The sequence below is a fragment of the Gymnoscopelus microlampas genome, assembly GCF_963454915.1.
Source record: "Gymnoscopelus microlampas genome assembly, chromosome: 20".
Taxonomy (NCBI): domain Eukaryota; kingdom Metazoa; phylum Chordata; class Actinopteri; order Myctophiformes; family Myctophidae; genus Gymnoscopelus; species Gymnoscopelus microlampas.
The window spans coordinates 25,530,798-25,545,064 of NC_139957.1; the positions used below are offsets into that span (position 1 = coordinate 25,530,798).

General features: G+C 44.9%; 1 protein-coding gene across 2 annotated transcripts in view; it reads right to left on the reverse strand.

The window, feature by feature from the left end:
* Positions 1-14,267, reverse strand: part of luzp1 (leucine zipper protein 1) — a 70,623-nt gene that overhangs the window by 23,677 nt on the left and 32,679 nt on the right. For both annotated transcript variants that reach the window (XM_084045602.1, XM_084045601.1), the window contains 3 exons: positions 5,769-6,187; positions 2,867-5,147; positions 1,759-2,357 (listed from right to left, as the gene is read on the reverse strand). In XM_084045602.1, coding sequence (XP_083901728.1) covers positions 1,759-2,357; positions 2,867-5,147; positions 5,769-5,900 — 3,012 coding nt within the window. In that variant the 5' untranslated portion in view covers positions 5,901-6,187. The remainder of the gene's footprint in view (positions 1-1,758; positions 2,358-2,866; positions 5,148-5,768; positions 6,188-14,267) is intronic.

Below are 14,267 nucleotides of genomic sequence, written 5' to 3' on the forward strand. Positions count from 1 at the left end.
TCCCGGTTTGAATGGGTTAACATAACTAGGAGGCAACATTAGCTGTTGTCTTTTTCTCATCTATTCCACCTTGGTTTCATATTTTACTTGCACATTCATAGCTGTTAATTTATTCTTGTATTAAAGTGATAGCTTGGGTGTTTTGGTTACTGTTTCAGTTACTCAGTAGTAATAATCGGTGGAAGGACATTAGCTCATGCAGAGAGCTTGTAACTATTTAGTTTGTCTGTGAGAGGAGCATCAGTAACACCGGAAAGTTGGATGTTACGACTAGTTTTTTTTTGCTTGTGTTGTCACTTAAAATGTTGTAGTTTTTTAAGCTGACCCCATTTGCTGCTGTTTCTTTTTGTCTGACGAGCTGCTGAACTACTGGGACAAGTGTTCCTATCTCCAAAGACGTGACTCTTTTCATAGTTTGGTTTATTTGACATCTGACATGGACATCACAATATAATATGCAAACATTATGCAAAGGACCAGTGTGCTTGGCATGGGTTTATCCTCCTATAATTTGACAAACCTCTGTGGTGGTGAGACCAAAACTGTGTGCCCGGTTCTCCTCAGTGGCTGGAGCAATTGATCTGAATTTGGCGGGGGAATCTGGCGGGGGCTGCGACGGGACGTGGCAGGGGTGTGGGGCGCGACGGGACGCGCAATAACCCCACATTTGCAACTACTTTCGCCTGCCCACTTCACCGGATATGGACTTGGTTATAATGTACATTTACTTTTAAATTGACATTTTGCTGTTGCATCTGTGCAACAGGTGTTTGCTCCTCATAAACTCAATGCTAATTCATCATCACTGTGAGTAGAACTGAGATATCGATATCGATTGGTCATTGAATCGCACGCAAAAAGACCATCATAATCTGCATTTATTAATCTTTTGTTTATTGTTTTTTCTGTTCATGTGTTAAGCAATTCCCACCACCGTTCAGTTGAAAACGAAAGCTCAACTTGATAATATTTATCAGCTGAAATAAACTGCTTCGGGAACCCACCTAATTCTCAACTAAAATCTGTAATTAAAATGTTTCTGTAATCAGCAGTATATACTGTAAGTGTCGGACCTGTCTGTGCACACTACACAGAGAGAGAGCGGGAGAAGCATTTTTTTATTCATGTGTTCAAACAGCTTACCTGCCTCTCGTCATGTACAGTAAGAATCCATCCTTCTGGCAATACTTGCCGTGCACCCTGCGCACGGCAAGTATTGCCTGTTGCCTGTTGTCTCATGCGTGTGAATATTAAACTGATATGTAAAAATATCACAGATGTCTGTTAGATATGAAACAATTAGGGTACAGTGAACGCAGTAACAGCCATGCACTTGCATTTGGATTTATCTTGTTTAAATGTTTCGGTGAGCAGAGACCTTTTGCCGCATTTCAGCGATGTGTAAATAGCAACATTGCGATGGACACACCCACATGCCGCAAGTTAAGACCTTGCGCCTGGCGTTAATTAGCGACGTGAGAATAGGCCCCGAGAGTTAAATTAAAGGGAAACGTGTGCAGATTACTAACCTAAATCCCATTATTTTGACGTGAGGATATAAATTGGATAGCATGGGAAAAAATACGTATTTCTCTGTGAATTGTTGACGTAACAATGAGGTCAAATGTGTAATTTTGCGTAATCGCAAACGAAACATTAGATGTCAACTTTAACACTGAGGATTTTACTGTGTACCATTATTTACCAATTTCCTCATTCAACTGTAGCCACACTGTAGTCATTCAGTCATTTGCTCACCTCAGCAGGGGAAGGCTTGGCTCCTTTCTGCGCAGCAATGCTCCCTCCACACCCCATCCCGCTGTTCAGCGTTTCCTCCGTGTCGAGTACAGTGGTCGCACGGTACGCCCTCCATGTAGTCGTGGCTTCTGCCTCATCCTCTGACCCGCCATCCATCATCATCCTCGGTTCTCCTCTTCCTCGCGCTCCCGTCTCGTCCACCGGCACGGCCGCCCGATCCCTCCAGGTGCTCCTCACAGTGACGTTCCTCATCTCCGGTAAGTTGTCATCCTGGGAATGTGGGCCGTATGTCTGGCTTCTCCAGCTGGTGACCGTGGTGGTGCTGCTGCTGCTGCTCTCGAAACCCGACTCGGTGTCGTTGTTGAAGTCGGCCGAGCCTGTGTCTGGGGATTGCAAGCTGAAGCTCCTGCGCTGGGAGCAGAGGTGGCTGGCGGTGGTGGTCTCCATGCATCTCTCATGCAGGCCCAGTGTCGGGGAGGTTTCCTCTTGGTCCTCGGGTCCACAGTCCTGGTCCTGGCAGGACCGCAGGGTGATCCCACTCTTGGGGATGGAGATCTCATAAGGGATGGAGATGCTGCCGCGGTGCTCAGTGCTGGGGCCTGGCAGTAAGCCAAAAATAAATCACACTTTAGCGTTTTGTTATGATAAATATGTCATAATGAGGTTCACAAAATTAAATAAATTCTATTTATAAACCTTTTTGTGTTTGCCATTTCATCGTAACCACTAGCTATTCTGCTTCCATAACCCTTTAGCTATATTTACTGTACAAACAAAATAAACTGTGCATAATTAATATAGTGAGAATCAATACAGTATATTGTATATATGCAATCATTTTTATTGAAAACATTTCCACCATTTTAATTTTAATTTGAAGAGTTTCGGCGTGACCTTCATCAAAGCTAAGTGAACAGAAAAAGTCCTCCAGGGGTCAATACTAAGCCCTCTATTTTATTTCTCTCCACTAATTTCTTTGCTGGATATAGCTGATCTACAAGACCACTGTGAACTTGTAGATCAGCTATTTTCGGCAAACGTTCCTCTCAGAATAGGGTAACGGTAAAGATCTAGCTAACGTACAAGGTTAGAAGCATCCTAACGTTACCTATTAGAATGTTACTAGTGGATGTGTGTCGCTCTTTGACTGCCGTTGGTTCACTGGACAGGCTGTTGCTGCGGCTGCTGCTTCTGGAGGAGCTCGGGTCATTGGGATAGATGGTTATACTACTGGTCATCTTATTGCTGGTGGTCAGGATAGGTTTGGTGGATATTTTGGGTTTACCGTTGGCGGCAAAAGGTTCTGACATCATCACTTCCTTCCTGTCAGTCTCGACGATGGCAGGCTTGATGATGGCTTTTGATCTTAGCGCTTCGCGCGGACTACACACGCGTCGGATCTCAATCCCGGATGCTGTATAGGCGGGCTCCTGGACCTGGAGGCCTCCCTCGGCCAATAGCGGCCTGCTGTGGAGCTCTTCATCAAAGGAACTCCTGGATGAGGAACCCTCTGAATTTGAGTCATGAACACGCGAGTATTTGGGATTCTTGGGGGTTGTAGCCCTACTGCTTATAGGTGTAGCCGCCACCTCAGTCACGGGTTCCGGTTCAGATGGCCTTGATCCAGTAGATTCTGTCTCAGAAGCAGACGAATGACCTTCTGACACTTGATCACTAGGCAACAGTGGAGTGACATGGGATCTGTAAGCTTTGTAGGATCCATTGGCTTTGGAGAGGCCGCAGACAGAGACGGGGATGGGGACAGAGTCCTGGACCTGGTCCAGTGATTCCTGATCTGATGCAGATGCTGTTTCCTTCTCCAGTGCAGAAATGCTGTTGACATTGCCAGAGCTCTCAGGCATTATGTCAGAGTTGTTTGACTCACTATCGCTACCGACATACAACTTCGAAACCTTTTCCCCTTTGCTCTTTTTGCTTTCTCCGTCATTCGGCTTCTGAGCCGTCCGCCACGGCTTCTGGTCGTTGCTGGTAGCTGCTGGTGGGTAGCGACTAAGGATAGACATTTTCTTGTTATCATTAGAAGACACACTGACAGGGGTGTGAGAGGCTCCCCTCGTCTTCTCCTCTTCTCCTTTGCCCTTGTCTCTCATTCCATTATCAGACATGTTTTTGGGCGTCCTCCTGCTCTTGTGAGCAGGACTGAGGGCTCTCCTGACAGACTTGGGAGAGTTCTCCTCGGAGTGACTCAGTTCTTTGCTCCTCAGCTTGGTTTCCCTCTTATGCTGAGGAGACAGCTCCCTGTTCTTGTGCTTGGGAGAACTTGGCTCCGAGATGGCGGCGGCGCTTCTGTATTTGGGCTTCTCCTGTCTGAAACCTACTGACACGATTTCTTCGTTCTCAGCTTTGCCATTCTCCAGGACCTTAGCGGGGTTATTCGGGCAAAGGTTGGAACTTCCATTGCCGAGGTTACCCTTTCCATTTCCCCCGATTCCACTGTTCACACAGAGTTGCGTCTTGAGCTGCTCCACCTGCTCGCAAAGTTGACGGGCCCGTGTCCGTTCTGTCTGGAACTTCTCCTGGAGCTCTCCATTCTTGGACTCTGAGTTCTTCAGGTCCTCTTCGACAATCTCCAGCTGTTTGAGGCGGTTCTTCAGCCTCTCCACCTCCTGAGTCAGCTCCTTCACTTTGTTGTCCTCGTCTGGCGTGGAAACTTCCAGGCTGCTGTTCTTCTCGTTCTCAGATTTGTTCCTCAGGCCGACAACATCGTCAGTCAGTTTGAGGTAGTCAAGGCTCTTTTTGCGTCCGGTCAGCTTGCTGGTGAGGAGGCCGGTGGATGACAATTCATCTTCGATCCGTGACCTCATGAAGTCTGCATGGCCGGTGTCAGCTGTGGTGCTGAGGCGGTTCTTCTGACGCTCCAGTTTTTCCCTAAGCTTCATGATGATCTTCTCGTCCTCCCTCTGTTTCTCCAGCAGTCTCTTGCGTTCACTTACAAACGTCTGGGTGAACCCCTTGAGCTTCTCCAGCTCTCCGGCCAAGGCCTGCTCTGCCCTGTCCAACTTAACCTCTGACCCCTCCACTTCCTTCAAACGGGCCTTGAGGGCGTCTAACTCAGATGAGAGCTTCTTGGTCAAGTTTTTCTCCTCATTGAGACTAAGGCACAGCTGGCCACAGTCAGACTTGCTCTTCCCAAAAGCCTCCTCTAGTTTCTCCAGTTCAGCCATCCTCCTCTGGAGGCGCTCAATCTCAGCCTTCAGCTCCTGGGTAAGGCTCTCCTCCTCTTCCAACTTCTCTCTTACTGTGCGGCAGAGATCCTCAGCCTTGCGCACCTCCTCGTCCTTGCCCTGAATCTTGAGGAGGCGTTTCCTTAGAGCCTCCACATCTGAAAGCAGGGAGGAGTTACTGCCTTCTGCTTGGATGATCTTGTCCTGCAAGGGAGAGAGAGTTGATCATTCAATAACTGATTTCCTTATTTATTAATACATTACACCTCATTCCTCCTCTTTTTGACATATATACATAGTCCAAACACACACATGTACATTTCCTTCACACCATGTCCCAACAAAAGTATTCTTAAAGGTTTCATGACATTCAGTTTTACAACACGTTAAAAGTCTTTATCATGGTCCTTCAAACGTGTATTAAAATGTTTTAACTGAAAAATCCACACCAGTGATCTATGGCAGTTTTTTTTCTCTCTGATTTCTAAAGCCTTTTCAACTGCAATGAAAAAATAAATCTTTGCCTGCGGGTGCGGGATTTTGCCTGTCAATCATCGCCTCTGCTGCGGCGGGGAGGAGAGGGGGCTGGATTAATGGACTATGACGTCAAAGTCCAGGGGCCAATCCAAGCACTTTTTTTTTGCCTAATTATTCAGAAAACCCCAGACCACAGAAAATCCACTGAATGTTCAAAGTTACGTTTTTTTTGGGTGTAATTGAGGTCATAAAAAAAGATATATATATGAAAATGAATGTCATGAAACCTTTAATCAATACAAATTAAAATGGAATAAAAGGTTAGATATTGCACATGCAAATAGTGACCTGTAGGTCAAGCAGCTCATCTTCAGACTTCTGCAGCTTGTTGGTGGCTTCCTCCAGTTCGTCCAGCCTTCGCCCCAGACTCTGCAGCTTGTGCCGCAGGTGGCGATTCGTCATGTCCTTGTGTTCAGACATGGCTGCACAGTTCTTTGTCGTATGTCAGGTTCGCTTTTGCTCTCAACTGGGTGACGTTATTTGATGACAATGTTTCGAGAGCTCCACATTTGTGTGGCAGTACTTTGACTTCTGTTTAGTGTTTTATGGTGGCCCAGGTGATAACTGGCTTCAATGGGATGGGAGGTGGGGGTGGGGAGTGCCCCTTTTCTTTCCCACTACGGCACTCCTCAGCTTCCTCTTTCCTGGTTGTAGTTTTAAGGGCTTGTGTATCCCTCAGGGTGGTGTTCAGCATGAGCATACGTCATCTGCAGGAGAAAAAGAGCAAACAATTATTTCAGTAATCGCCACCGGATCGTGAGCGGCAGCCTTTTGAATTGTGGCAGTGTTTCTGGGTAAGCAGAAACCTCCGTATTAACACAAGGAGCAATCGGGGAGAAAAAGACTACATTGAAAGAAATGTTGAATAAGTGTTGCAAAAACTGCAGTAACATTGCACAAAGTTTGCCGAGGTGTTAAAAAAGTCCTGAGAACGGCAAAAGAAGGAAGAATGCAGTGAGAGAGTGGGGAAAGAGAGGGAAAAAGAGACAGTAATTGATTGCACGCCGTTAGTAGCAGAGCTGCACAACCAGCATATGTTTTTTAAGTTCTGCCCGGTAGCAACACAAACCTTAAAGCTGCAATCTTTAAGTTTCTTGTCCTGTGATTCAAACCCAGGTCTCCAGCATGGGAGACCTAACTACTGCTCTCCCAAGACTCCCTGCTTGGACAGGGGAGATACTGTGCATATGAGCTTCAGGCGGTACTACTTGTCAACCAGTAAGTCTCCTACCCAAGGTCAGGGTCTCATTTCTCAATGGAACGTTAGGCAGACCACCTCCAACCACTGCAGATGTGCTAGTTATATTGTATTAGCATACTCATACACTATACAGATTCCGGATTGCCGCTTTAAGAAAGAGACAGAATTGGCCAAAATCAAGAACACATCCAAAGTTTGCGTACATTCACATACACCTAAATAAGTGGTAGGTCAGATTTAGCACATATACGCACGTTACATGTGTATGTGTTCTGTGAATGTACTGTGAAACTAATTCATAATAATCTGACAAGAGGAGAATCATTTACAGGAAATTATTCTCCTCTAATTGAGGCTAGGAATGAGTTTCACAGTTGGCCAAAAATAAACAGACTTTTCAGACAGATCTCAAAAATCTTTTCAGACAGATCCCAAAATCTATGGAAATAACACATTATATGGGTCAAAAGTATCAGCACAACAGACAGGCTTACACTAAGTGCATACATAATGTTTCTGTTTGGGTGCCTTGTGTTTCACCTTGTGAAACATCATGTGCTGCTTCCGTCTGAGTAAGTGGATGGGGGTTTCGCAGAAGCGCACACACACACACACGCACGCACACACACACACACACACACACACACACACACACACACACACACACACACACACACACACACACACACACACACACACACACACACACACACACACACACACACACACACACACACACACACACACACACACACACACACACACACACACACACACACACACACACACACACACACACACGCTGAGTTGCGTCGAGCATCCCAGCATTGATTTCTCACTGCCTCCCTATTTCAGCTGACAGCAGCATATCTCAATGACATTGGCTCTCCGTTCGCATGCCCCCTCCCCTCTGTCTACACACATACTGTATGTGCAGTGTATTATTTCACAGGAAATTACCAAAGCTCAGAAAAAAACAATTTATTTTCTGTTTGAGACCAAACAGACAATTTTATGGACTCTGTGGACAGCCCTAGAACACCAGTGTTTTTCTGTCAGTGGCTGTGGCAGTGAAGAACTGATGGTGAACAGTGGATGAATGTGCTACTATAGTTGTCATTATGAGGCAAACCTCTACCCTCTGTAGGTCCAGCAAGCCTCTGTAAGATGGGAACACAGATCATTAGCACACACGCACACACGCAGTCCTATAAGCAGTCCTATTAGCATCTAGCTGCATCGACCCTACTGTGCACGTCTCATGAATGATTCAGGTAACCAGGTTTTTCCTGCTCTACGATCTAGTAGCGTCTACCCTACATAGTAAAATCCTCAGTGTTAATTTAACTCTGAGAGTGTAAAAAGGGTCAAATTTTCCTCTCCAACACTTAGGATTTAGTGTGTAGATCCCATTTAGCGCACTTCTTCAATCATTGGCATCATTCTTCAAACCGCAACCTTCCCCCACCGACTGACTGAACATCGATCTGAGGAGTGGTGGTGGTGGGGGTGGTTGGGGTAGGGGGCAAGAAACATCTGCACACATCATCACTTATCGACCCCCCAGACAATGAGATGCCCTTAAACCCCTACCCCTCCCTTTCTCTACCACAATGTACCATAATGTTCAACAACTAAAGCTACATGGCAGTACACATAAAACGCTACTGCTGTTTGCAGACAGTTCTTCAACATTACAGTACATGCACTCAGTTGCAGCAAAAAGATCACTTTAGCCCTTTAGCTGTAAAGTAATAACACTCCCACTTAATTTAGTAAATCTTTTCATTGCATGGACTCTGTACGTACATGCTTGGAAAATGCCCCGGTCTAATGCACCCTGCAAGGTACAGCTTGTTATTACGGGATACTTCAGCATGGATTCATATACTATATATCTTCTCTTAGTAAAAAAAAAAATAGAAAGTCACTCTGCCCCAAATTAATTAAAAGTCTTGTTGAACACCAAAGCAATAAGCTTCCAGAGTCAGTATGGCAACGATTATTTAATAAAAAACATACAATGTCAAATCAAAGTGCTTTGCTCTTGTGTTTTAATTATTTTCTACTTTCATGAGGTCTGGTGGTTTGTGTTCGTCTTGGGGGAGTGCATAACTTAAGCAAAACAGGATTGAAAAGAGGAGTGGAACAACAAAAAAAGACAAACGAGGAATGTTTGAGTTGCACAGTGAAAAAAAAAAACTGCTTGCCTAGCTGTCCGGTTGGGAGCCAAAACACCTTAGTCAATAAAATAATTTTGTCTTACTGTAGCTTTGCCCAGCTGTTGCTTGTTATGTGAGGTATAAGCCAAAGTTTTCTCTGTTGTCTGTCTCTCATAAAGCTATGGTGGTCTGCATAGTCCGAACTGACAAACCTGTCTCGTCTGATCCTAGGCCAGGACTGCATTCAGTGAAGCAAAATGCTTTTTAAACAGTCAAATATGTCCATAACAAGCAGAGTGGGCTCGCTGGCTTGAGACATTTTAATAAGTTAAATTCTGTTCTTTATGACAGACCTTGAAGTTGTGCTCTGGAGAAAACAAGGTATTATCTATCATGCTATACTGATCGGCTCCTGCCCTATGGGCCACATGGCTCGGCAAGGCTTACATATACTATGGAAACAGAAGTACATGAGGAGGACATTTGAACCACTTAATAAACCCTCAGTTGACTGGGGTCCCCCTGGGGTCTATACTTGGCAATCCTTTTTTCCTCTACACCAAAAACCTCTTTGCAAGATTACAATCTACAAATTTACAATGCATTGCAACATGACACGTTGTGAGCTTGTAGATCTGCTATATTTGTTCGCCCCATAATAGAGACAAAAGGTTCATGCAGTTGATACCTGTTACAATAAAGCTATACAGTAGGCCTACCTGTTTTACTGAGGAGGTAATCATCTCTGTTCCAGTTTACACACTACAGAGAGACATCTTTTGAGTGTCACCGTTGGTTTTGCTTAAAGGAGCTTGTTCTGGATTTTCTTTTTGAGGAGCTTAGGAGATCTGAAACTTGACAAATTATTATCCTGTGTCATTTTTCTCTTCCCAATACAAGCAGCCTATAATGGTTGCAATGTTCATAAACAAATAATTCAGAATTCAACACAGGTTGAGTCCTGTTGCTGGTTAAGTAATGGCTGTTTCTAAGGCCAGCTACTCCTGTCTTGGCAGTTTGCCTTCAATCTCTCTCTCTTTCCTACCTTTTTACCTCCCTCATCTCTCTAATTTAACTGTGAGAGTGTAAAAAGGTACACAAGTGGACCCATAAGGGTTCTGAGTTCTTCTCAGGTTATACTCTCTCATATTCATAGTACATTATCTACAAACAACCATTGTGCACATCAATGTGCCGACACACACACACACACACACACACACACACACACACACACACACACACACACACACACACACACACACACACACACACACACACACACACACACACACACACACACACACACACACACACACACACACACACACACACACACACACACACACACACACGCACATCCATGCTCAGGAAGTCACTCATTCATAGTGCTGCAGGGTGACATTTAACCATATGATTTGTCTTCATAACCATGGTTAAAAAAATAAAAAAAGAGGTGTGGAATTGTTTAACCAAGAACAGCTTTGAAAGAGAGGCGGAGGGAGTTAGAACAGGGAAGGAAGTAGGGAGGGAGAGGGTGGTTGAGGTATTCTGAACTGCGACCAAATCATTCATCATTCCTCAGCTCTTTGCTTTGTTTGTCAATTACCGAAAATCTGAAGGGGGCAGTGGGTGGGGAAGGCGACCCGCCTTCCCCACCCACTGCCCCCCTTCAGATTGTCGGCTGACCCAACCAGGCACATTCCTCATGATGGGTGGACCGGGCACTGCCTAGGCAGGGTCAATGCCCAGCCTGTTCCTATAGTCAGATCACGGCCTGCTTCTCCCTCTATAACAGGGGCTCTATTCCTGCTCCTCCTGCATCACACGATATTTGATTACCTCAATATCGATATTGTGACCATAATATCGTATTGTGATGATAATATCAATTTCCCCCAAAGATTCTCAAAAATAGCTCACACTAGCTACAAGCTCACAAAGATTTGTGTGGATAGGCCAGATCAGCAATAATAACTTTTTCAGATCAGCTTTAAACATTTTTTAAAGTATAAAAATGGCCATAAGTTATTCATACCAGCAACACTTACAGTATACCATAAAGCGATATTACGAAATATCCAAAATCCCAGACAATATCTAGTCTAATATGATACAGATATAAAATCAATCTATTGCCCTACCAGGAGGCATACAATCCAACCCTCACCCCAACTCCCCAACCCACCACAACTCAACTTTCATTGAAATGAGTGCCCTCTCCATTTCTAATATAGCTCTATGATAATTCCCCCTAAGAACCAGAGCTTTCACTTCCCGAAATCTGGACAGGAATTTCAAGTTCATCACTTGACCTCTCACTGCCATTTTTTGCCCTCTGATGACCATCTCTTGATAACAGCCGGCATTGAGACCTGCACTGACTGGCAGCAAGAGGTTATCTCACCAGAGGGAAGGGACAGCAGGCTGGCATGGACTCTCAAGGTTCAAGTTTTTTTTTTTGTGTTACATACTCATACGTACAATACAGCTGGAAGTAGTAATGAAGAATGAGAGAGAGAGAGAGAGTGAGAGTGTGAGTGAGTGAGAGAGATATGAAGGAACGAGTGTGAGAACATAGGAACACAGAGATACAAGATAAAGCCAGAAAGGTACACTGTAGATAGAGAGAGAAGGTGGAAAATGAAACTGAGAGGAGGAAGTCTCTGAATCCAGCGTCAAGGTCAAAACTGCCAGAGGGTTTAGAAGTGAAAGTCAGTTGAAGCGGTCTGATCTTTGCTCTCTCTCCCACAAGCTCCCTTCTCATCTCTCTCCCTCATATGTGCGCTCTCACACACACAGTGTGTGTGTGTGTGTGTGTGTGTGTGTGTGTGTGTGTGTGTGTGTGTGTGTGTGTGTGTGTGTGTGTGTGTGTGTGTGTGTGTGTGTGTGTGTGTGTGTCACACACACACACACACACACACACACACACACCAAGGTTACAATCATACACCATATCATTAGGGCCCTCGCCGCTCTCCTCTTCCTGCCCGCCTGCCTGCCTGTTGCCTTCAGTACATTCTGTTCTCCCCATGAAAGACAGAGGGAAGGAAGGAAAGAAAAAAAAGAAACCCCCCCTTTCTTTTTTCTTGCACTTGACGTTACTGTGGAACGTGCAGCCAGAAGTTCTTCTACCCCATAAAACCGTAGTTAATAAAGGGCCCACGTCCAATGACAATGTCTCAACCAACCATCTTCATGTCACTGATTCTTGCCAGTTTGCAAATGTAACTAACATTGTGTGTGTGTGTGTGTGTGTGTGTGTGTGTGTGTGTGTGTGTGTGTGTGTGTGTGTGTGTGTGTGTGTGTGTGTGTGTGTGTTAGCAGGCCATGGGCCTGCAGTGGATGGATGCTGGCAGAGCAGTTGAAGCCACAAGATGGTGGAGACCTGATGCTTGGCCTGCATTTTTTCCCTCTTTTTTTCCAAGAAAGAGAAAACCGGCATCCCATAATGTTCGGTTTGTCGTTTCCTGTGCTGTCATGTCACTTTTTTCTCCCGTTTCATTTGCCCTTTTCCGTCTCCTGGAAAGAAAATGAGAAAGAAACGACAAGAGGCACAGTGTGGTATTTCGACAGGGAAATGGCCTGAACAACTGAGGGCCCATGGCCTCTTCAATGTCAACTCAAAATTTTAACAGTGTGGAAATACCTAGTCCTCTCTGCTTCCCTCCATATGATGTTAGGGACGAATGACTGCTTACAGCATCAACAATGAAATGTGGTGAAATAGTGGGTAAACAAAACGTCGCCTTCATTCGAAAAATAGATTTGTTCATGTGAGGCGACATGAGAGTTCACCGCTAAACACAGACACAGGGACAACACAGAGATGGATGGCTGCTGTCTGCTGGTCAGAGACAACATCACGTTCAGTGACCCAGTATTCCAGATTATCTTCCAAATATGTATTTTCTTTCCAAAAACCTATTTACTAGTCTCTTTTTCAGCGTTGTCATTGGTCCCGTCTGCTCAGATGGCGAGGTACTAGTCACCCTCATCCAAACAGGACACTGAGATCTTGATTACAAAGTCAATTGACACATCAGGCTCCTTGCTCCATTCGTCTTCGTTTTTTTTATTTCCCTCCTAGAGGCCTGGCTGCAGTTGCTAAACACACAAAGGGAAGCCTTTCAGCCTCCATCTTGGTTTTCATTTCCAGTCTTTTGGAAACAGTCTGAATACATTCTGGTTTTTACTAAGGAGAACAAGCTGCTAGTCTTTTTAGTCTCAGCAGCATGGCATATTCAAGGCGCTTTTTGAGACGAAAACCCCACACCAGTAAGAGGAAAAGAGGGAGAGCGAGGATAATGAAAGTATAAACTGGACAGAAAATGTTCTGGCCATGGGTACATTTTCTATTCTATTCTGAAAATGAACAGACAAAAACTAAGATTGTGCCGAGGTCTTGGCTTGGTTTAATCCTCATGTAGGGTCTGTTTGGTGAGGTAAAGTTTGATGTTTAGGTTTATAAATGCTGGCTACTTATCTTGAACCGCTTTACCAATCGCATGTAAACTGCAAAGAATACTGAAAAGTAGAGAAAATACTGGTATTGCTATGTTGGAGTCCTGTGAGAACACAATATTGGTAAGAGAGATTTGCTAGAAAAAGCTCTTACATGCGTAAGTATACGTACTGGTGGAGAGAGCATGGGAGAGGGAGAGAACGCTTGTGTGTGTGTGTGTGTGTGTGTGTGTGTGTGTGTGGGGGGGGGGGGGGGGGGGGGGTGTGTGACAGACAGACAGACAGACAGACAGACAGAAAGACTGACTGACAGTGAGGTTGCCCCTGAATGGCTCGAGAGAGCATGGGATATAATAAGTGATAGAGAGCGTTTAACTTGGCTGCCTGCAGAATGCAACTGAGGTAAAACTGTAAAATGAACAAAATGCTTCCTAAGAGAAATGTTGGCGTTAACTAAGAGGTTAGCTGAAAATGTTTTATTTTTTATGCATCGACCGAGATGGAGTGTACAACTAGGATACGAGCATAAACTCCTGTCAGTACGTTGTGTGCAAAGGGAGTAGGCGAGAGAGAGAGATTGGAGCAGAGTTAAATTAGCTGGTCTGCCAGCCTGCAGATGGATATTTATTGTTTCTGTTCATCCCAAATACATATTTTATCATCCACAAATGCCTAGTCTGATGTGCTTATAGAAACCTCTCGCCAAAGCATTAAGTACTGTACCTGTTACATTCATCTAATGTGGGAACAGTCACACGACGAACCATTTAGGAGGGCAATGTGGGACTGACCCTCCCCTGCTTATGCCAGCAATTTATGTTGCCTCAGCCTAGTAACTCAGGGCCTTTTCTGGGTCTGTCCTCTGAAGTGTGTCTAAAGCTAGATTCCTTAGAATGGGGCCTAAAAGTAGTCCCCTGCCTCTGGAAGGCAGAATGATGACACCCACAGAGAAGATGGCAA